Here is a 24,766-nt window from a genome sequence, read left to right as displayed (position 1 = left end):
TTGTCTGCCGTTGCTTTCAAGGAGGGAGGATTGATTGATGACATTTACCCATAACCACAAGTGACAAATTTTTGGCCCCATCAGGCATTGGGATCTCAACCCAGATTTCCAATGGGCGGAGGAGATTGCAGGAACTATGGGATAGCTACCCACAGTGCAATGCTCCAGAAGTCAACGCTAGCCTCGGTGCATGGATGTACACCGCCGAATTAATGTGCTTAGTGTGGCTGCGTGCCCTCGACATTCTGTTTCCAAAAATTGGTTTCTGTAAAATCGGAATAATCCCGTAGTGTAGACATACCCACAGTCTCCCTGCTGCTACAGAGAGGAAATAAACTGCACCGTGTCTATATCTGTCACAGTGTACTCACCCCAATGTGTTGACATAACTATACCACTGGACACATTGCAGTGTGGAGAGGGTGCAGAATAGATTCAAGATGGTGCAGTTGCAGAAAATGGTGGTAAAGTGCACAGGCACAGGGAAGGGGGGGTCTTATGCTACTGCTTCTTTGCTCTAGTATTAGGGTATGCCATTTTCTCACCCATTTTAATCACAATATACTGAGTTTATCTTGCTGCGCTTGGGTTTAAAATTGATATTAGGACAGCAGCACTAACATATAGAAAACAAATGGAAAAAGTGAATGCAAAAACTTAGAGTGAATATTTAATTTAGCTCATTCCTTCATGAACTTTAAAAAGAAATCTTTTGAAGTTATTCCGTAATCTTGCAGCTGAAACCAAAAGGGTGGAGCCCTGCACCTGTGCAAAGCCCAGAGACTTATGAAATTCTGCAAAGTCATAAAGGTCTGCCACAGCAGATCAAATTGTAAGACTGAAGTCTTAATACTGTTAGATGCTCTCCCTACCTAGACTATGTTAATTAAGAGCTTAGGCTGAAATTGAAGTCTTAAATCAAGTAATATGTATCAATTTAAAAACAGATTGAACATATATTTAGATGGATTTCATTATTTTTTCTTGTCAACTAACAGCTCTGGATATATCTCCTCATTACAGTTAATTTTACAACCTCTTTTGCACTATAGGGCTGCGTCTTGTTTTCAGATATTATTGAAATTAATGAACATTATAGAATAAATTGGGATAATCTAATCCAAGGCCCAAAAGCAACCTCCTCTTCTAACGGATATAGTAGCGATCCATCAGCGTATGCTAACAGCAAAATATTTAAGAAATATACTAACTCTACATCAGAAGATTTCTAATAATACAGACTGTCTTGCAAGAGAGATGAGTGTGAAACAAAGGCTACAGCGTGTCCTTTCTTAAGTCCTTTTGTCCTATTTTGAAGAAGGCTATTCTTGAACATAGCTACGTTTAAAGCCATTTTAATTTTCCATTAATTTCTTTCAGAATAAAATCAGATCAGGGATAAATACCTAATATGTTATTACCGTCACTTAATTCTGATTCTTTACATGATGATTTGCTTATTTCATCAAATTTAATAGCTTGCTGAGGACTTCTTGCTCTGTTCAAAAAGCATCCAAAAGTCAAACTGCTTAGTCGCTGGCCTTCCCCAGGTTTATGTGCTGAAGGGACACATTTCTTCCCCATAATTTCTGCAAGTGTAGTAATTCATAAATTTAGTGTTAACAGGTCATGACAGCATATGCTAATAGGTTTTACTCTTACACAGTCTTAAGTATATTATAATTTTTAAAAACCATAATAAAACTAAATATTTTGATATTAGAAATAAAAACCTTCTTGAAATCCTCTCCATACCAAACTTGGAAACTAAATTTCCACTTGCTAAAGAAATATGATTCTCCTTCTAGAAAGTAAAGAGGGGAGAAAAACAATTTCTTTTAAAAAAATTACAACAGAAAGATGTATTCTGAGAGAGAAAGAATAAAAAAGATAGTGACAATAAAGTAACAGCAGAATAAAATAGGGTATTATGTTTGCAGTTCAGCCTACATATCAATCCAATATACACCCAAGCATGATAAAAGCAGACCAACTTTAAACATGTAAGGATTTATATGGGTTCCCTATTTCTTCAGATTTTCAAGGAATAATAGAGAAGGATAGGTCTAAAGTAAAACTTAGGCTCAACCTAATGACACTTTCTAAAAATAAGTGGGGTAACTCTCTTCTAGAAAAGGAAAATGTTCACTAATCATAGCCAGGAAACTCGTTGTGAGAAAAAACTATAGACTGATAGCTTTAAAAAAAAAAAGTGGTAACTCCTGCTCTAAACATGAAAAGAGGAGTAAAAAGAGAGAACTGTCAAGATCTTTGTGATAAAGTCCTCCCAAAATGGCTGGATAAAAAGGCAGAACTGGATTAGATGCCCTATGGTACAAAATATAGCCAAAATACTAGTAATTTAGGAAATACACATAGTGGATCTTCCTGATCACCAAGGGATCAAGAGCACAATTAAGGAAGACAAGAACATTACTAAGAAGCTACATGGTTTCCTCTGTTTTTACCACAGAAGATGATACCTACTCCAGACCTGCTCTTTTCTGGTAATAAAAACAAAATACTATCAGACAATGAGATGTTAGAAGAGGTGCTGGAAAATACTGATCATTTAAAAAAAATAAATTGTCAAGCCTGAATGGTATACATCTATGAGTACTAAAGGAGCTGACATATGACATGGCTGAACTGCTGGCAAAAATGTGCACTCATTTAAAAACAACTACTCTACTAGTAAACTGGAATATTTTAAAAAGCTCTATGGGTGATCTCGGAAAATACAGACCAGTAGGCGTTACATTATTTCCTGGTAAATGGGTTGAAACTATAATTAAAAATAGAATAAAACATCTGACAGATCATGATCATTGATATGATAGGATCTAACCAGAATGGTTTCTGCAAAGAGAAATTGTGTCTCACTGATCTCTTAGAGCAGGGGTGGGGAACCTATGGCCCAGAGGTCGCTGCTTCATTTCATCTGGCCTGCGGTAAGTCTCCACGCCATGGGCCAGAAACCCAAAGCCTCGGCGCCCCCTGCCCCACCCCCACAGGGCTGGTGCTGTGGGCACTGGCTTGCCTGCTGCAGGGGGAAGCTGGGGTTGCCAGGCTGTTAAAAGTTCGGTCATCTCCATGCAGCTCCCAGAAGCGACTGGCATGTCCCTGCAGCCCCTAGGCGAGAGGCAACCAAGGAAGCTCTGCATGCTACCTCTGCACCCAGCGCCAGCTCAGCAGCTCCCATTGGCTGGGAACCACAGCCAATGGGAGCTGCGGGGGTGGCACCTGTGGGCTTGGGCCACGCACACTGTGGAGAGCCCCTTGGCCCCTCTGCCTAGAGGCTGGACATGGCAGCCGCTTCTGGGAGTAGTGTGGAGCCCTGGCAGGCAGGGAGCCTGCTTTAGCCCCGCTGTGCCGGTGACCAGGAGCCACCTGAGGTAAGTACTTCCTGGCCAGAGTCTGCACCCCAAATTTCCTGCCCCAGGTCAGAACCCTCTCCCGCTCACAAACATCCTCCCAGAACCCGCACCCCATATCCACTCCCATACCCCAACCCCCTGCCCCAGCCCTGAGCTCCCTCCCGCACTCAACTCCCTCCCAGAGCCTGGACCCTTCTCTCACACTCAACCCCCAGCCCTGAGCCCCCTCCTGCACCCTGAATCACTTATTTCTAGCCCCACCCTGGAGCCTAGGGGGAGCCCCAAGCCTCCGCGCCCCCACATGGGGCTGGAGCCATGAGCATCAGCTCATTCCACTGTGAGGGAAGCCTCAAGTCTCCATGACCCCCACCTGGGCTGTGAGACCCGCGACTAATTTTTTTCAGTGGCCCCTGATAGAGAAAAGGTTCCCCACACCTGTCTTAGAGATCTGAGGATGTCAGTAAAGTAGTGGATAAAGGAGAACCAGCTAACATAATTTATTTAGACTTTCTAAGGGCCTTTTACAATGTCCTTCACAAGACACTATTAAAGAAGCTAAGTAGTCAGTGGTTGAAAGGCAAAGTATTGTCATGGATCCAAAACTAGTTAAGAGACAGAAAATTAAGGGCTGGAATAAACAGTTTTCATCATGGCAAAAGGTTAACAGCTGCGTGCCTCTAGGCTCCATGCTAGGTCATGAGTTGTCTAATATATTAATTAATCATCTGGAAAGGGGGTTGCATTTGCACATGACAAAGTTACTTAGGTTAGTCAAGTCCAGGGAGGACTCTGAGGAAGCTTGGTGAGACTTAAAGAAGGTAGGTGAACTGGCAACATGATTGCAAATAAAATTCAGTGTTGACAAATGCAAAGTAATGCACATTGGAGGAAAAAATTAAATACTCAGAGATCTTACAGGGTTCTTAGTTAATTGTATCAACTCAGGAAAGGGACCTGGGTGTCACTGTAGACAACTCAATGAGTGCAGCTGCAGTTAAAAAAAAGAAGCTGATCAGAACTCTGATCCTCAGCATGGCACAGACTGGTGGGCCAGTTCCACAATGATATCCACCTATCCTTTAATATTTCAAAGTCTACAAACCATACAATTAAACAAATCAAAGGGAGGATATGAAACAATCCAACCCAATCAGATTATTTGCAAACTTATTTAAGTTAAGAAAATATTCATACATTCAGAAACAAATGACAAATACTTCTTGCCTTACTCATTCACATGTAGTCCCAGTAAAGTCTAAAGTCAAAGGGTCCATGGGACAAATTCCCATTGAAATCAAAGTATTCCATGAGACTACTCAGATGCATAAACTGAGTAGGATTTACTCCCAAGCATTACTATATAAAACTTTGAGCAAATTTCAAAGGACGTGTGCTATTTACCTTGCAGTTTAGACTGCATTGTTCTCATCTCTTCATTTTGGTTTTGGTTGATCAAGCGAAGGTTCTGATTTTCTACCTCTAACTGAAAGGATATAAATTTAAGCTCCTCCATTAGTGAAACAATTTTTCAAGTCATTACATTGTGAGGGAAGACACAATTTTCTTGCCATTTCCTTTTGAGCTAAATAAGAGCACTGGCAGGGCTAATCTTAATTGAGGCCTAATATTATGGATTTGTTCATTCAGAATAATGTGTTTTCTATGATAAACATTCTTCCCACTTTTGTACTTAAGTATATAGCTATTTAACTAGCTTTATGTGTATACAGAAATGTCAGTATATAATAATTCACATATTAGGTACTACAATACTTCACTTCATGCTAGATTGGCTTTTTATTTTTAATGGCAATTCAAAATGCATTAAACATGAGGGTAGGAGCAAATGCTGGGTGCCAAAAATGGCAGCCTGTGACCCCAGAGGGCCTTTTATTAGCCCAAGTGAGAGACAAGGAGAGACAATGAGTCTCCCTTGTGTCCTCTAAACTAAAGAATAGTGAGTTCTAAGCAGAGACAGTGCCACCCCAAAGCCACCCAACACCCACATGCTCTGCTCACATGAGCACATTGTGCTACTGAAGGGGGAAGACGGACGGGGAGGCACAGGATGTGTCCCTAAGAAGCCCAGGAGTAGTCATCCCCCATGCTAGCCTAATCGAATCCCCTTTTCTCTCATGCCTCCACTGAGACAGGGAATTTTGAGAGTTTTTTCCTTTTAGGCCTAATAAATATAGCACCACAGGAAAATGGTAGACATTTTTCACTGAGATCTCTCTCCCTGTATGACACAGAAACTCTGGCCTGTTACACTATGTATTCACTGTATGGTAAATATCATAGGAGACGTCTCATACCTCACGGAGCTTGACTGCCACCCATTCTTTTATTTTAGCTGCTTTTTCTTCTATGATTTTTGCCTCTTGTATTCTGATTTGCTTCTGAAATAGTAAAACAAAATATATTTTCCAATGTGTATACCATCCCATCTAGGGAGCATCTTATAATGCAAATTCTGTAGATTACTTCTAGCTGTTTCATCTCAGTCTCTTTGCCACTAGCACACAAGAGTTGGTAAATTCTTTGAACAAATCCTTCATGGGATTTTTCACATGGGCTGCTGTCCTACTAGATAAAGTGAAAATCTGTCTCAAAGGGAGACCTGGAGGAGGAGGAAGAAGAAAAATGTCTCTCCAGACTACATCCTACTTACCAATCAAATGTTCTTACAAAGGAAACCTCATCTCAATTTGAGAATCTCATTCCTCTGACCCACCACAACAACTTAGAAAAAAAAAATCTTCCAGTAGACAATTCCGTCTCAGTCCCACCTCCTGCAGGAAAAGCCAGTTGAGTTTGTTCCTCAGTCCAGACTCGTAATTTAACATGTGATGTATTACCTTTATAGCATCAGGCCATTTATTAATAATCAGATAATGAGAGTTTTAAACTGATCTCTCTTATACCATTCTTTACTTTTTTATACACACAATTAGGAATCTATGAATAACATGCCTTTTGGTCACTGAATTATTCCTAACCTGTTCTTCAAGTTGTTGCTCCAAGTTTTGTATAATGTCATCTTTCTCCTGTACCAGAGTTTCCAGATCTTGACACCTCTTATACAACCTGGTCTCCGATTCGCTAGTCTGAACATTAGCTGCTTTTAATTTCTCTTCCATAATCTGCACCTGTTCAGCAGATGAAATACAACACCCTAAGTAAACTTTAATCATTTAATCATAAAAGTCATAATAAAATTTACCATACATTAAAGGCTCAACCCTGTGCTGCAAAGTGCTAAAACAGATCAAAGATGACAGCATTTTGCAGATCATACTTTATCTTTAGCCAATAGTACTACAAGGGCACTGCTAACACTTAGAGGTTTTGTTAACATCAGTTCTAACTTCTGCTTCCATAACAAATAAAACTACTAGATATAGTAAAAGGGGACAAATATGATGACTATCTTGGGAACACTTACCTCCCTCATCTGACTGTTATGAGGCTTAATAAATAAAGGTCTGTGAAGTCTCTTGAAAGTCTTGCTTACACACAGCACACATGAAAATAATTAGTATTATTTTATTAAAATTATGACTCTTATAAACATCTTGCTCATAGTCAATGAATGCATTCTTATCCAAGTCACCAAGATCCTGAATGAGAAAACACTCAGAACATGTTTAAATCCATTCCAAATCAAGACAGCACTAACCATGCACTTAGAGTTACATATAAACAGAGCTGCTTTCTTGAACTGAGGCCAGAGACCATGGCCAGGATTTTTGTCTAATTTTCAGGGTTATTGCTCAAACGGTTCTTGGATTATATGTTCTTTTAGGCGTAGAGACTGTCTTCCTCTGAGTCTGTAAACACCTGGCACAATATGGCCACATTTTTGATTGAGGCCTTTGGGTGCTTCTGTATCATAAAATATTAATGCTAAATTCACGCAAATATCAACATGGGAAAGAAATAATTGTGGTATATATAGCCTTTTAAGGCTTGACTACAGAGCATAGTACAAGACCCAATCTTTGCTCCACAGAAAACATTCCTGAGTCAGATGTTTAGTGTTTATACTAATTTATAAACAAAGAGAAACAATTTACAAACCCAACTGCAGAACATGCCCACTTTCAGCAGATCACTGTGTTCAGCCTTGAAATGCTCTTCCCACTGCTTGTATAAACATAATGCAAATTCTAGCATGTGAGAGAAGAGCTGAACTTGGGCAACAGACACTTTTCACCAAAGAAAATGAAACCATAAATCCTTTCAGCACTGTTAAAGAGAAAAGACAGCACTCACTATCAATGAATCACTAAAATATATGTACAGACAGACTAGCAAAGGCCAGGAAACAGTGATTCATGCTGCTCCCAATGAACAATTCCTGTGTGCTTTTAAACTGATTTTTTTTTTTTTTATCAGTAAAGCAAATTGGGAGATTCATTAGTGGAGTATAACAAATTGAAGCTGTATGTTACACAGAACATACAGCTTCTGTATAAACCAAGGGCTTGGTCTTGCAATGCAATGGAATAACCTCAACTACCACTAAGTTCAATGGAAGCTGATGGTCTCGGCAAAGCTCAGAGGAAGTGGCCTCACCTTGCAGCTCAGACTCCTACTATTTTGTTTGAGGAGATCTATGCATGCATTTGAATTACTGCAACAATGAATGCATGCATTCCATATGACGTGATTTTTTTATGCTTTTACACTTTATATTACCAATGATTTCATTTAATTTTTGATGCACATTCTTATATGGCATTGTTTGAATATCCATCAGGGACACTGGTTTTAGCCACTAAAACATCTTCATTTTGGGACAGCAAAGACAACCTAAATTTAGTATGTGTGGACTGCTTAATCCCATTGACAACCAAAACTTTAAAAGAGGGATCAATGTTGGAGAATTCTCCTATTTTAGTGATGGTACTTTTACTTGAGAATATGGCTCTAAGGCACAAATATGTTAATTTTATGTTTTTATGGCTTTGCTACTGTCAGGACTGTTTTCTCTACCTTTTGTTAGTTTTACATTTGCATCACTTATCAAAAGCTAGAAAAAGATACAGAAGAAAAATACTGTACAAACAAAAAGATTCAAGACATGCACTTAATATTTGTTTTGGCAGATCTGACTACAAGTTAAGACAGACCCATAACTGGGTGGAAAAATCAAGATGTTACAATATCTATTAGGAAACATCTACAGTGGGACATTTTAAAAGATATTATCCTCTCCTTCTCAATACTAGTTAAGAATATAGCAATACTTCTGAGTCACCTTTGCTAACTTTGCTCTAATACACCATCCAACAATAGCTATCAGACATACTGTACTTCTTCAATTTAAATGTACCTGCTGAAAAGCTCTCTCTGCTTGACGATCTGCATCAATAACTTGTCTTTCAAGTTGTTGCATCTGTATATACATATAAAACAGCATGTCATAAAATGAGCACTCCTTTTATAAGATGCCACCAAAAGCTCCATATTGTAAGGTAATTTCATATCCTATTTAGAACAAAAAAACTAATATGACCTAAAAAAATAAAACAAGTAAAAGTTAGGACAAGTTGCATTTGAGACTGGGGAAATAATCAATACATGAGGATGATATCAAAATATTATTGAGGTTCTACTAAAGTAGGGAAATTCAGTAAAAATTATCCTTATAATAGACCCTTGTGGCTTACTTCCGTATCATAATGGCTCTTCCCTGCTAGTAGAAATGGTTTTGATAGTTACCCTTAGACTCTTAGCTCTTTTCTGTTCTTGAGGCCCAACCCTGCAAAGTGCTGAGCTCTCTTAGCTCCTATTGACATTAATAAGAGTTGAAGGTACTTCGTACAGTGCAGAATCAGGTCCCTAGTTCCTAGTCAAGTTGAAAACTCAGTCCTCAGGAAGGACTGTACTGGATGCAACATTCAAGCATCCATGCAACATTCAAACACCATCTGACCAAGAGAGCAAAATGGACACCAGAAAAATCTGTGACCTACTACAAGATAGTAGTCAGGTACTGCAGAGAAAAGTCTACTAATAACTGTGCTGAAATATTATTTTTGCTAGAATCCTTCTAGCAGTGTTTTCCTGATATAGGAATTTTTTTTCTGAGAACCAATTTATAAAAACAGGCTAGAGAGTACCTGGGAAGACAAATACTTTTCAGCACGGTTTCAGGAGCTTGCTTCTGCAGAAATATTAAACTATTATTCCACACTGGTTGTCACTCGGACAGATGTGAGCCACATGTGGACACGGACTAAAGGTCACGCATTAATCACATAGACCACTGTACCCATTTGGAACAAATTGTGTTCCTTTTTGTCTGTGTAATTAAAACCAAAACCAAAACCCTGTTTATCATTAATCTTGAGGTTTTTATCACTGGGTTTTAAGTTTTATAATTTTGTATCCTAAAATTACTTTTCAGAGTTGTGGTTTTAGATTGTCTATTGAAGTATGAAATTAGGTTACAAAGCTTGCTTTAATAGGGCTGTTTCACATTTGCTATTTTAGCAAATTTGTAGCGAGGATTAAATTGTCTGTTTGAGTATATTGATAGCAAATATCATGCACTACACTAACCTTACAGTGATGACACACATTACATTGCATAGTAATAAACATGGAATAAACATCTAATTCACATTCTATGGCAGTACGATAGAAAAAATCTTTTGAGTATTCATAATGTGGCTTTACTGTAGATGAATGGCAAATTGTCCAGAGTTTTCAATAATCCAAATAACTTGTAAACATAGGTGGAATGCCAGTGTCAGTGTTTTGTGAACCACTAATAGATTTGAGCTTTAAACTAATTTTTACCAGAAAGAACCAGCCAAAAAGACTGACACACATACCTACTAATTTATATACGGAAATAAAACTTGGAATTTTTGCTTGCCAGTCCCAATCATGCATCTCAACTGTCCTTCATTAAAAGGGAAATACCTCATTAAATGACATCCACGCCACACAAACCTGGCATGATCTCCAGGGCTTACTCTAGGCAGCAGCGAAGGAAGCAGGTGCTTGAGGTGGCCAATGGAAAGGGGCGGGAGGGAGGGAGCGAAGGACCTGCCGCCGAAGAATGAAGTGGCACAACTGAGCTCCTGCCAAAGTGCCGCTGATCAGCTTTATTTTATTTTATTTTATTTTGCTTCGCCACTTGGGGTGGTAAAAAAGCTGGAGCCGGCCCTGATGATCTCACTTTATCCTTTTGTAAATTATTCCTATCACAAATTCAAATTCATGTTATGTCACAAGAAATGTTTGTGATCAAACTAATCCCACATCATTTTGAGCTTCCTGTTCTATTATTTTTGTATCCCTGCTTGAGTTTGTGTCCTCCATTTGGAAGTTGGCAGGAACATATCAAATAAACATAACAGATCTTCTACGTCCTCTTCCTTCATAGGATAGCTACAGCTAAGGAAGAAGGAGCCAACATTTCGCAACAAGTTGAGCTGTCTGATCACTTAGCCAGCCTTTGGCTTACCACCATTCCTGTCTAGGAAGCTGACAGACTAGAACAAACACATTGCATATAGTCTAAGCTGCAAACCTCCTAAGTCATACTGAGCTTTTCAGGTTCAAATTTATTTCCTGAAGAAACTCCCACTCAACTTCTCAGAAAACAAAAGGCCTCAAGCCCTGAAAACAAAACGCAGCCTCCTTAGCCAATGTCTAATAATGGTACTATTATGCAAACAGCTAGACAAGAGAACTGCTCTTCTGCACAGCACTTTGAGTTTTGTACAATACCATGAAATACAGGAATTATTTCCACATCTCCATGCTGTTTCCAAGCATCTGTAACACTGTGCAGTGCTGGCTAGAAGACTATAAATACCTAGACAGAAGTTAGTGACATGGAATAACATTATTTGAATAAAAGCTTTAGGTGTTCTTTAACTAAAAACAACCACCTGAGGGAAATGACCTGACAAATTTACTGAGCAAAATAGCACTGAAAGGGTTAAGAATGTAATACTGTGTTTAATATTTGCTTTTTGTAGAGCTGACTGAAGAAAATATGTTAAGTAGTTCTGCTTGAGCTCAAAATATGGATAAGTCAGCCAGCTTTCTGGCAGCAACTACACTTTGTTCTTGTAATTTGGAAACTTTCTGAAGACTCCCAAATGTATGTTTGGCTGCTCCTGTGAAATAATATAACAATATATTCTGTACTTTCTGAATAATATACCATAGTGACCAAACTTTAGTAGCTGTTCTATTATATGGAACTGGCTAATGTTTCAATAGTTAAGGACCAGATACCATTTTATCAACAAATCCTGATCTTTTTTCCTTCGGGGTTTATTGATTTAGGTTTATTTTAGAGTATCTATCCCAAACTTCAAGCATTCATATAACATGTGCAATAACAGTAATATAATAGGTACAATACAAATGTAAAAATTCAAAGTTCACACAAATAATCTGCTCCAAGCCACAATACTGCTTGTCCAAAAAGTAAGAGAGATTCTCACCTGTGCTCTGGACCCTTTACACTGGGTAAAGGGGCCAGAGCCACACAAAGAGGCTCAACCTCTAGATACAGTTGGAATAAAATTCCCCTGGTGCAAGAACTGAGAAGGCACCTCCTCAAATGCTCAGGCATAAGGGGTGCATTGGGGGTGAGGTTGCACCATGTAGTACTATAGAGATTCTGAGCAGCACTGCTGTTCACAGGTAAACGGGGACAAGCTGTTATAATTTAGACAATGCTTTAGAACAGCCCACAAACAGAAGCATGCCAGGGTGGCTTAACGCTACTTTTGCCCCTCATCCTCTGGGCTGTGAGTTTGGAACTGTGCCTCTTAGAGGCACAAAGACTCTCACCCAGTATACTAATGATACAATCTCCAACCTCCCTAGATTCCTCAACTACCTACCTCCCAAAAGGAGGAACGCTGCAGTATACCTTAAAGGTTACCAAATCAGGTTTGTTGGACCAAAGAGGGGAGCAAATTCCACAGGCATGAACCCCTCTTGGAAAAAGCCCTGCCATCAACCCTTCTCTTTTAAGCTGGAAGATCATTTGCTTAAGCACCTATGCTGGTTAATGTGGCCGCAAACTATTTAGCTCAAAAACAGAAAATCAGATTCTACCTGGAAGCTAAACAGAAACCAGTGCAGATTCCAGAACACCAGTATACTGTGCTCTCTGCATGACGCACCACTTATGAAGACACAGTTTGCTCCAATTTAGCTTATGGATGGATGGCCTGAAGATGTAGCCCCACACAGAACAACATACAATGCTTTCATCTCAAGGTGACAAAGACATAGATAACTGCAGCCATGTGTGCATTGGAAAGGAAAGGGACATGTGTTTCACAGAGGAAGATGGAAGAATAAAGCATTCTTGGCTACAGCCTCTAGGACCAGCTCTGAGTCTAAGAAGAACTCTATATAGATAAATTGTTTAACAAACAGGCACCGTCCCTCAAGCAGGAGTGATGATTTAGGCCTGAGCCTTGCAAGCCTCTTTATGCAGGGTTATCCTGCACCTGTGAAAAGCCCAAGCGCCTTCAGTGGGATCAGTCCGCACAGAACAACTTGTGGGATCAGAGCCACAGCCTCCATCAGCTCTTTATTAGTCTTCCTTGGAATGAAAGAGCATATGCAAACTGGTATCCCAGACCATTCTTGGATTAACAATAGTTTGTAAAATCTCACATATATAAACACTGTGTTTATTCAGATCTATCTCTTTATGATAAACCTGGGGGGAAAGGCCAAAATGGTACTCACAGGATTCAGCATATGAAGTACATAGTTAAGCCTAATTTCCTGTCTACCTTCTGACTGCAAATGCACCAGGGACAAACTTGAACCAAAGCCTGAGTTCAACAAACTCTTTCTGAGGAATTCATATCCATGTACCTTGACAGTTAGTCTGGGCCCTTGTTCTTTAGGCTAATCTGAAACGCTGTCCTCAAATTTGTTAAAGATCTGGAGACCTCCTAGGATTCTTCAAATTACTTTTATTTTGTATTTTTAAATATGAAAACAGATGTATTATGAATGTTAACAAAAGATATCTAACTACTGTACAACGTGTCCACAGACATACAGGAATCAATTGAAGCTTGAAATAATCTATTACCCACTTCTACATGAACATGTAAAAATCCTCTCTTAATTTTCAGATAACGTATGGTTGCACACTGAATCAATAATCTGAACTATATACAAATGTTTTATTGGGAAAACCAATGGCAAATAAGAGAAAAAAATTCAGAATTTTAACATATAGCAGACAATTGCTTAAACTTAGTGAAGAACTTATAACTCTACATCTGACACTAGTCACATCACTCTAGCTAAGCTTTTTTTGTTCAAACAATGCCACATGTGAATAAATATCGAATGCCTTGAGGAAACATAGCTGAAACATAAACAGTAAAAACGATGCGTTGCCCTTGAGGTCTGGTCAATGCAGCACCAACAATATGTTTTTGGTTTGGTTTTCCGATTACAATGAAAACTTAAGTGCTCATAGGCATTTTTCAGAGTTCATCTGGAAGTCTCTTGATTGTATGCAGAAACACTTCAATGTTCATTCTTGTGCAAGTCAAAGAGCGCTTCATCACCTTAAATCTTTCTACTTACATAAAATCAGACTTACTGTTTAGTTCTGAAAATGTATATCAACCAAAAAGTCATCTCATTAAATGTTAATAAAAATTGAAGTATCCCACAAATTCATTCTTGTTTCTGCAGTACATATCATCAGCGGGGGCGGGAGGAGGGGGGAACATTTTGTATTCTGTGCTTCTTCTAAAAAGTGGTGGCCAGCGCCCATAATTTAATCATCAGACATAAGCAGCATTAATCATCAGAATATTTTGAATGTAAAGTTATGAGACAGCAGCTAATATGACCATTCTGTATTGTAGATCCGAGAGGAATTTACTGTCTTAAATAAAATAAAATACTTAAATGGATTTAGGAATAAGTTTTGCAGAACACAAAAATTGAGATGGTTCTAAGGATAAATAAAACAACAAGGTATAGTGTAAGTCAAAAAATTAGGCTGGACATAATGGGCCAAATTCTGTTGTTACATCAACCCTATTTAAAGATGATCTTCAAGGAAGAAAGAGTGATTTATCACTTTTTTTTTTGCTTCTTTATAATATATAAACAAAGCCTAAGAATTTTTTGTCTTTTTTTCTGTTTTTCACAGGGTTTTCTGCTTGCTTTTCTACATTTGAAATTCAAGTCTTGTCTACTGAGATTTCCAGGAAAAGCAGAGTAGACAAATGGAGAACTAGTAAGCTTAGGATATGAAAAGCACCAAGCAAGAGAAATGTTCCTAATTGAGGGGGATATCACTTTTACTCAGACAGTTTAAAATTCCCCGAGATCCTAAGCATGCTGCTAGTTTTTAAACAGAACTTCCTAATGAAGTCAAATTAAAAAATAAAAGGCAGTTCTGATAAACCCCTCTCTTCCTCATTTTTTTAACAGTTACTTAACTTGAAACCTCTACATTCAGTTTGGGGGGGAAAAAAGAAATTTATTTACTAAATATGCAGCATCTCTACCTCTTCAGCTGAGGGCTGAGAAAACCCAATTCACTTCTCTAAATCCAACAAGAATTTACCATTTCTGAGACTTTTTAATAATTTTTAATATATTAAAACAAAAACAACAACAACCTTTGAGTATTTTAAAAAACACACTATAAAAGAGCAAACAAACCATAATCTACTCCCTCACTTTTGTTGGGAGTCTGAAAAGGTCGTTTATTAGTATAAAAGACATTTTATATTACCGATTCAAGAATCTTGTTACATCACCACTCTTTTAAAAATATGATGTTATCCATGCACAATATAAACCTCCTTTCCCCCCTTTTTTAAACAGTTATAACACTGCTCTACAGCCAAAATGCTTCTGAAACAAATGTAGTCAAACTTTACTAATTCTGGGTCACTGAGAACGAAAATGATGCTTAAAATTGTTGATTGGCTCTAGTCTAGCTGTTGGGCTCCAGACTACAGCAGTGGAATCTCCTGGCAGGTGATGTTAGGGTTTCCATGTTCCGTGACCGTCAAAAGGATCTTGTCCCATTCTTCTTCATGGAAGGTGATCTTGTAGCCTGCAACAACATCGATGGTGTGATGGCAGCCCTCAACATCGTTCACGATCCAGATGAGTGGAGACTGTTCATTGATTCATCGAAGACGAGTCTTAAAGCTGTTTGGCTGCATAATGGCAATGTTTTGCCATCAATTCCAGTTGGTCATGCAGTCCATATGAAGGAAACCTATGACAACATGAAACAACTTTTGAGGTGCATAAACTATGACCAACATCAGTGGCAGCTTTGTGGCGATTTGAAGGTTGTTGCTCTCTTGCTTGGTCTGCAGACTGGATACACAAAGTACTGCTGTTTTCTCTGCGAATGGGATAGTCGTGCAAGAGATTCCCACTACATCAAGAAAGATTGGCCACTCCGACAGCCATTGGAGCCTGGGAGGAAAAGTGTTCAGCATCCACCACTTGTTGAATCAAGGAAGATTTTGTTACCACCCTTACACATCAAGCTGGGTCTGATGAAGAACTTTGTCAAGGCCATTGACAAAACACAAGCAGCTTTCAAGTACCTCCGTGGAAAATTTCCAAGGTTAAGTGAAGCTAAGATAAAGGAAGGTGTCTTTGTTGGTCCTCAGATTCGTGAACTTCTTCGAGATGATGCATTTGACCATGCACTGCGTGGCAAGGAAAAGACGGCATGGAAAGCCTTCCAGTTAGTGGCAATAAATTTTCTCGGAAACAACAAGGCAGACAACTACAGGTTGTTGGTGGAAAACCTCCTCAAGGCATACAAAAGCCTTGGTTGCAACATGTCACTAAAGATACATTTTTTGCACTCTCATCTAGATTTTTTTCCACCGAACTGCGGAGCAGTGAGCGACGAGCACGGCGAGCGATTTCACCAGGACATTGCAACAATGGAGAAACGCTATCAGGGCAAATGGAGCCCATCAATGCTTGCAGACTATTGCTGGACAGTGACAAGAGATGCTCCATTTAATGAATACAAGAGACAAGCCAAGAAGCGCCGAGTAGACACTGAATAGGACTAAACTATGTACATAATAGTTTTTTGCCTTTTGTTTCATAATAAATTTTATTTATATAACCCTTTTGCTGATTTTTAAAGTGTTACATAAACAGGACAGGTGAAATATTATCATGTAAAGCAACCATAAACACATGAAAAGACCTAGGTTTACAATTTATGATTAAAACTCTACTATCTACACAATATACATAGACATAAAATGTAAAAACTTAAATATCTTAGAAACAGTAGCCAATCAGTTGTTTTAATTGTCATATTTGAATTCAGCACATCAAAATACATAATAAATACCACATTTTATCTCTGAAGCAGACGACTTCTCAAAAATTGTAGACCAGTGTAATCAATAAAATGTTATCACAACAGGGCTATTATAGAAACGATAGTGTATTGTGTTCTGAAAGCAAAGGGAGGAAGTTGCAGACAAATTAAAGTAGGTCAATAATTAAAGGAATTAAGAATGAATACAGAAGTCTGATCTTCTGCTAGAAATGATATCACTTACTTGTGAGTCTTTCTGGAGTACAGACAATAGGTCTGAGCTTCCAAAGAACAAAATCTCAGTTAATAGCTTTTTTCCATGATGTTAGCTCTGAAGCCACAGCTTGTGTCCATATATTAATTATGTTATATAACTTCCATTGCCATAAAAGTAAAAAAAACAATAACATAAATTGCACTCAATTTTTTAAATTTTAGATTCATCTCAATTTGCAAAAAGGAAATCATCAGCTTGACTGGAATGTGTACCTACAAAGGATTATATTTTGTTGTAAAATAGTCCTCCAGATTGATGCTTCCACATCATGTGGAAAGAAGTAGAACTGACTGGATTCAAATATCTGGCTTCACTCCACATACCGTTATACCAAAACACAGAAATATAAAAGAGTAAACTATATGAAAATATAAATGATGTGCAGAGTAACTGGTAAATACATTATTTTTAATATTAAGGACATCTGCCCAGACTTCTGCTGTAATTTATTGCTGTGAGACTTTGCTTCATTCTGTCTTGGCTCTATAGCCATGATTAGGTGAGGAAAACAGGTCAAGTTTTAAAACTATGTTAATTAATATGTTTTCAGTAAAATAATTTAAATAAGACTTTGAGCCAATTCTGGATGGGGCAAATCATGTTTAACTATGTTATCTGGTTGTACTTAACCTTGATCACAACCAGTTAACATATTATTAAGCATTCATAGACCTTCTAGTCTGACCTTTGTTATAATACAGGTCATAGAATTTCCCAATATTAATTCCTAGAGAGCATATAGTTTAGAATAAACATCACATCTTGATTTAAAAATTCCCAGTGATGGAGACTCCACCATGACCCTAGGTAAATTGTTCCAATGGTTAATTATCCTCACTGTTAAAAACTTAAACCTTACATCCCATCTGAATTTGTCTAGCTTCAACTTTCAGTTACTGGATTATTTTATATAGGTCTTTGCTAGACTGAAGAGCCTATTATCAAATATTTGTTCCACATGAAGTACTTACAGACGACAAAAATACACCACTTAACTTTCTATTTGTTAGGCTAAATAGACTGAGCTCCTTGAGTCTATCACTATAAGGCATGTATTCTACTCCTTTGGTTATTCTCATGGCTTTTCTCTGAACCCTCTCCGTTTTATTAACATCATTCTTGAATGGTGAATACCAGAACTGAACAGAGTATTCCAACAGTGGTCACACCAGGGCCAAATACAGAGATATTGTATTTGATGTTGATGCATCTTGGGATTGCATTAGCTCTTTTGGCCACAGTGTCTCACTGGGAACTCATGTTCAGGTCACTGTCCATCATGGCCCCCAAATCTTTTTCAAATATACTGCTTCCCATGATAAGAGTTCCCCATCCTTAAGTATGGCTTACATTCTTTGCTCCTAGATGTAAACATTTACATTTAGCCATATTAAAACACATATTGTTTGCTTGTGCCCAGTTTGCCAAGCAATCCTAATTGCGCTGTGCCAGTGACCTGTCCTCTTCATTATTTACCATTTCCCAATTCCCGTGTCATCTGCAAACTTTATCATGGATTATTTTCTTTTCTCCCAACTCATCGATAACATTGTTAAGTAGTGTAGGGCCAAGAACTGATCCTCTGCAAACCTCTCACCAGTAACATATCCACAAGATGATGATTCCCTGCCTACAATTATATTAAGAGCTATCAGTTAGCCAACTTTTAATCCACTTAATGTGTGTCATATTAATATTATACTGTTCTAGATTTCTAATCAAAATTTTGTGCAGTACCAAATCAAATGCCTTACAAAAGTTATACTACATCAGCATTATTACCTTTATCATCCAAACTTGTCATCTCATTAAAAATGATAAGTTAGTTTGACAAGGTCTATTTTCCATAAACCTGTGTTGATTGGCAATAATTACATTACATTCCTTTAATTCTTTATTAATTGAGTCCTGCATCAGCCACTCCATTATCTTGCTTGGAATCAATGTCAGACTGACAGGCTTCTAATTCCCCAGGTCATCCAGTTTACCATTTGAAAATGGCACAACATTAGCTTTCTTCCAGTCTTCTGGGACTTCCTCAGTGTTCCAAGACTTATTGAACCTCACCGTTAATGGTCCAACAAGCTCCTCAGCCAAATTTTTTAAAACTCTTGGATGCAAGCTATCCAGACCAGCTGACTTAAAAATGCTTAACTTTAGTAGCTACTGTTTACCATATTCCTGAGATACTGGTGGAATGGAAAGAGTGTTATCATGTGACTATATAATCTGTTTTTCCCTCAAATACAGAACAAAAATATTTATTGAACACTTCTGCCTTTCCTGCATTATTGATAATTGTACCATTTCCATCTGGTAATGGACCAATACTATGGTTAGGATTTTTTTTGTTCCTAATATATTTAGCCTACACAGAGTATCTTTCAGGGTTGACAGAAGGGATGTATGTAATTGGAAATGCAAGGCAAATTAGGTTCCTGTTGTGACGTTCTGTACAAAAAACCCCCACCCTCTTCTGGTGACTTAGCCTAAAAGAACACTTAAATGATCCTCAGAATATCAAACACATTATTCTGTAAAGTGGACTACATATGTACCATCATATAGACTCATAGACTCATAGGTCAGAAGGGACCAATATGATCATCCAGTCTGACTTCCTGCACAAAGCAGGCCACAGAACCCTACCCATCCACTTCTATAAAAACCCCTAACCTATGTCCGAGTTATTGAAGTCTTCAAATTGTGGTTTGAAGACCTCAAGCTGGTGAGAATCCACCAGCGAAGTGACCCATTCCCCACGCTCAGGAGGAAGCCGAAAACCTACAAGCCTCTCCCAATCTGCCCTGGCTGGAAAATTCCTTCCGCCAACCCCAAATATGGCGATCAGCTAAGACCCTGGCAGTGGCAAGGCCCCCAGCCACAGCTAATCAGAAAGATTCTCTGATAACTCTTGTCCCATCCCATCCAACATCATCGCAGACCAATTAGTGAACCTATCTGTCTCATAATCCAAAGACAGATGGCCAAAATTAACACTATCCTATCAATCATTCCTCCATCAAAACTTATCAGCTTAGTCCTTAAAGCCAGATATGTCTTTGCCCCAACTACTCCCCTTGGAAGGCTGTTCCGAACTTCACTCCTCTATGGTTAAAACCTTCGACCTAATTTCAATCTGAACTTCCCTAGTGTCCAGTTTTACCCATTTGCCTTGTGTTCTACCAGTGACTAGCTTAATATATTCCTCTCCCTCCTAATGTTAATCCCCCCTGATATATTATACAGAGCAAGCATATCCCCCACGAGTCTTCTGCTAGGCTAAAACAACCAGGGCTCTTTGAATCTCTTTCTAAACAGTTTTCCATTCCTCAGATTCATCTAGTACCCCCGTCTCTGACCTGTTCCAGTTTGAATCATCCTTCCTTAAACATGTACACCAGAACTGCACACGTATGCATGTGAGGTCTCACCCAGCTGCCTTATCACACTACTAACACCTCCTATCTTTGCTGCGAAATACCCGCCTGAGCGACTCCAAACCGCATTTGCTTTTTAACGATTAACGCATCTGGCGGCTCAAAGTCATCCTGCGATCAACCATACTTCCAGGTCCCTCTCTCCTCTGTTGTTTCCAACTATGGTCCCCAATGTATATCTAACAATTTCTTTATTATTAATCCCTAAGTGCATGACCTTGACTTTTGCACTATTAATTCACTAACTATTTACTCCAGTTTACCAAGGTCATCCAGATCTTCCTGTATGGATCCGGTCTTTCTCTTGTGTGAGCGAGAGCCGCGCGTGAGTTTGTATCATCTGCAAATCTTTAATCAGCACATTCCCCTCTTTTTGCCCAAGCGTCAGTAATAAAAGGTAAATAAGAATTACACAAAACGATCCTTGAGGAACTCCACTAGTAACCTCCTTCCGCCTGACAGTTCACCACTTCATGTACGACCCGTTGAGTCTCCCTAACCAGTTCCTAATCCACCTCAATTTTCATATTCATCCCCCCCTCTTTTCCAATTTAACTACAAATCCATGTGAAACCTGTTCAAATGCATACGAAATCGAAACGGTAAATAATCTATGCATTTCCTTTGTCTAAATAATCTTCACCTTCAAACGAGAAGGGATCAGGTTGTTTGGCACGGATCTATCCTCAGTTAAACCATGTTGAATTTTGCCCAATTACCATTACCTCAATTGTCTTACTACTTTCTCCTTCAATATTATCTTTCCAAACCCTTACATACTACAGACTCAATACTAACAGCTCTACACTTACTTCGACTCCCTTTTTCCTTTCTTGAAGATGGGATACTAGCAATTCTCCATCCTACGGATACAACCCGATTACCGTCATTAAAAATTTTCTTCTAACGGACTAAGCAATTCATGCGCCATTCTTTAATATTCTTGGTAAGACTCGGTTTGATGGCAACCAATGGCTACAGTAAAACTGAAAACAGTATGTTAGCCAGCCTAAACAAATCCCTGAGTACCATGTAACAAATGCAGTTGCTCCAGGTTAATCAAGCCCTGGACCAATTAGACCTTTCTAGAGGCAGTGCAGATAGCTATTTAATAAACACCTGCGCCATCACGCAGCTAATCATTCTTAAAAAGAGCTCACCCAGTCGGCAGAGAAGAGCGAGAACGTTGTTAGATTTGGGAGCAAGAAGCAAGTAGCTAGAGTGAGAGAGTGTAATTGCTGTGGCTTGAGAGCAAGCGTTTATCCCCGCCGCCACCAGGAGGAATCCTGTGCTGACGATAAAGAGTGTTTGGAGGAGCAGAACTTCCGTGGGGATGATAGCCAGGGAGCGTGTTAGCTCAGCAGCTGTTTAAGAGGCCACATAGAGACACGACGATCCACCAGCCCTGGCTCGAAGCTCGAATAGGGGCGGCCCGTGTTCCCCCAAACCTCCCCAACTCCATCTACACAGGAGGACTGACTTCAGACTGTGTGCCACAAGAGGAATCACTACGTGTGAACAAATCCCCATATAGCGCAGACCCCACCCAAGGTGAGGGAACTTTGTCACACCGGCCCTCTGATTTTGTCCCCATAAGCCTTTCTAGTTTGGCTTCTAGCCTCTGGATTGTGAATATCTACCTCATATCCTCATTCCCGTTTAACATCCTTACATCTCCCATAGCTCCTCATCTACCTATTAAAGACTGAGCCAAGTACTTATTTAGATATTGCCATGCTGTATCCAACCTTTCCATCCTCAGTGTTTATAGCGTCCCCACTTCTCTCTTGTTCTTCTTATTATGTCGGCCGTATAGAACGCTTTACTCTTTGTTTATATTCCTTGCAAGTTTTCAACTCTACACGCTTTTACTTCTCACTTCCTATCCCTACATGCTGAACCCTCACTAAAGTAGCCTTCCCTCTTAATCCCACCTTCTTCCATCCTTGTACTTTCTGCTTTCTATCACGTTAGTGCTTGCTCATCCAGCTTGGTCTACAAACTCCTGCCTATGTTTTTCCTCTTTCTTGGGATGCAGGCTTTCCTGAGAGTTTCTGCGCTAGACTTAAAGTAATCCCACCTCCTCCGCATTAATCCACAAGTTCTGCAGTCCAATCACTTCCCTGACTAATTTTCAACTCTTTAAAGTTAGCCCATTTGAGTCAAAAACCCTAATCCAGATCATTTTGTTTATCCTTCCATCTAGTTTAATTCTGAATTAGTTCATGATCACTCGAATCCAAGGTTTCCCACCCTTCTTCTACGAGCTCCTTTCACTGACTCACCAATCAACCAAAATCTAAAATGGCATCCCCTCTTTCGGTCTTTCAACTACTTTCGTTGAAAAAAATCATCTGCTATCACATCAGAAAATCTGAGCCCTGATTATTCTGCAAGCACTGGTCTCCAGTCATATCTGTGGAAGTTGAAGTCTCCCATGATAACACAATCCCCTTGGTGTTTACTTCTATTAACAAACATTAAGAGGTTCTATCCTATATCCAAATCAATCCCAGTGTCTTGTAGCACACCCCAGCACTATCTCAGGGAGGCTCTAGTTTAGTTTCTTACCCAGCTGATCTTTGCCCAGACAGACTCTGCTTGTCCATCCTTCACTTCTTATTTCTTTACAGCTGACGCTCTCATTGATTGTACAATCACTCCCCCACCTTTGTGCCTTTATTTCTGGTCCTTCCTTACAACAGCAACATAGCCTTCCATACCTACTCCCTCATGACTAGTATTTCACCACCATCGGTCCGACCCACATACACTGTGCTCTCTCGTCTTCCTATCCTCGTATCCTGTACTGTCGTATCCCTATAATATCCGGTTTCACTCCTGACCATAGCTTCCCAGTTCCTCCATCTTTTGTTACCTGCTCCTCGCATTAGTGTACATACATCTAGCGTTTAGGCGTTTGGTTCGCACTACGATTCTTACCCCGTTATCACAGACATGATACCACCAGCTCACCTGTTAGTCTGGGACGTACACTTACCTCTTTCCTCTTATCTGTCAATTCAATTAAGAACCACTCAGGCCGTAGTTTCCCTCTTACTTGTTTATGTCCTTCTCCAGGTTAATTCTGGCATGGACATCTCCTGACATTCTCCCCCCCAAATTCCTCGTGTTAAGCTCTCTTCAATTAGAATCGGCGACCTCCCTTAAACTCTATTTCCCTCCTACTTCAGTAAATGCCCTGAAGAAATCTGTCATCCATAACTGTCCCATTTTCCCAAATATATCGTATCTAGGCATATGTCGTACTTGCTAGAACCTTCAATTTTTACCCAATTTCCTCTTTACAATTTTCCCACCTCAGCTTCTCCCATTACAAGCCATGTTTATCCAAACATTCTTTCATCCACATCCAGCACCGCTCACAATATAAGCGTCTCTCTATGAAACATAAAATATTAACTAACCCAATAAAGTAAATCTTATTATAACTGTAAATGCACAGATTGAGCTTCGATTCTTATGTCTTGCGCGATTTTTTTATATGATACACCTCGTGGTATTTCAATCTAATAGTGTGTACACTATATTAAACCATTCACAACACTAAGATCTATGTTACTTTGTTAAAGGCTTATACATTATCATCTTTCTTTCGGACATAAATCCATATAACTTCTCTTTATGCAATTCTTTTTGAGCAGACTACTTTAACTACTTTCACATTTTCTCACAGAATGTTTTTATTATTAATTTTTATTGACATCTTGTACATCTTGGTCAAATGATTACTAGTATATAAGGTTTTATTCTGCCCTCATGCTGGATCTGTCTCTGTCCATAATTTTTATATCGATGTCTCAGCTTGATATCCCTCTTACTCTATTTATTTTCTGTTCCCCCATAAATCATATATATTTATTTAAATCCCTCCCATATAATCATTAAATTTACATTCTATATCACAAATATATATCTACCTGGTAAATGAACTGATCCGATCCCACAAGTTAAACACTTTTAGCACAAAAGCTTTCCCTGGCAAATATCCACGAACTTAAACACATTAAGTTCATCTCAGATCCGCCTGCCATAATCCTCGAAAGAAACTTAATTACTCTTAACAATCTTGAGATCTCAGCGGAATGCAAGAGAGCCAAAAGTCGTTGAACTTTCTTTCTCCTTGTTTTGATTTTCGCATTGCAAATCGATTTATGTTATATTCCTACAACAACCATTTATTATCCTAGTGAAATCTTGAAATTAAATTCTATTTCTCGTCAGATTATGATGTGTAGGAAGTATAGTCCATATGTAAACGCACCAATGTATTCCATATAGATCTACTCCTTCTTTTTCT

General features: G+C 38.9%; 1 protein-coding gene across 1 annotated transcript in view; it reads right to left on the bottom strand.

Annotated features, from left to right (window-relative positions):
* The window catches only part of PLEKHH2 (pleckstrin homology, MyTH4 and FERM domain containing H2), a 124,031-nt gene that overhangs the window by 69,984 nt on the left and 29,281 nt on the right, over positions 1-24,766 (bottom strand). The window contains exons 3-7 of the mRNA XM_032775003.1: positions 8,716-8,778; positions 6,377-6,526; positions 5,693-5,776; positions 4,779-4,860; positions 1,422-1,589 (exon numbers count right to left, since the gene is read on the bottom strand). Coding sequence (XP_032630894.1) covers positions 1,422-1,589; positions 4,779-4,860; positions 5,693-5,776; positions 6,377-6,526; positions 8,716-8,778 — 547 coding nt within the window. The remainder of the gene's footprint in view (positions 1-1,421; positions 1,590-4,778; positions 4,861-5,692; positions 5,777-6,376; positions 6,527-8,715; positions 8,779-24,766) is intronic.

The sequence above is a fragment of the Chelonoidis abingdonii genome, chromosome 3, assembly GCF_003597395.2.
Source record: "Chelonoidis abingdonii isolate Lonesome George chromosome 3, CheloAbing_2.0, whole genome shotgun sequence".
In the NCBI taxonomy this organism is placed as follows: domain Eukaryota; kingdom Metazoa; phylum Chordata; order Testudines; family Testudinidae; genus Chelonoidis; species Chelonoidis abingdonii.
Note: the sequence above shows the minus strand (reverse complement) of the source record. Positions and strands in the feature narration are given on the sequence as shown.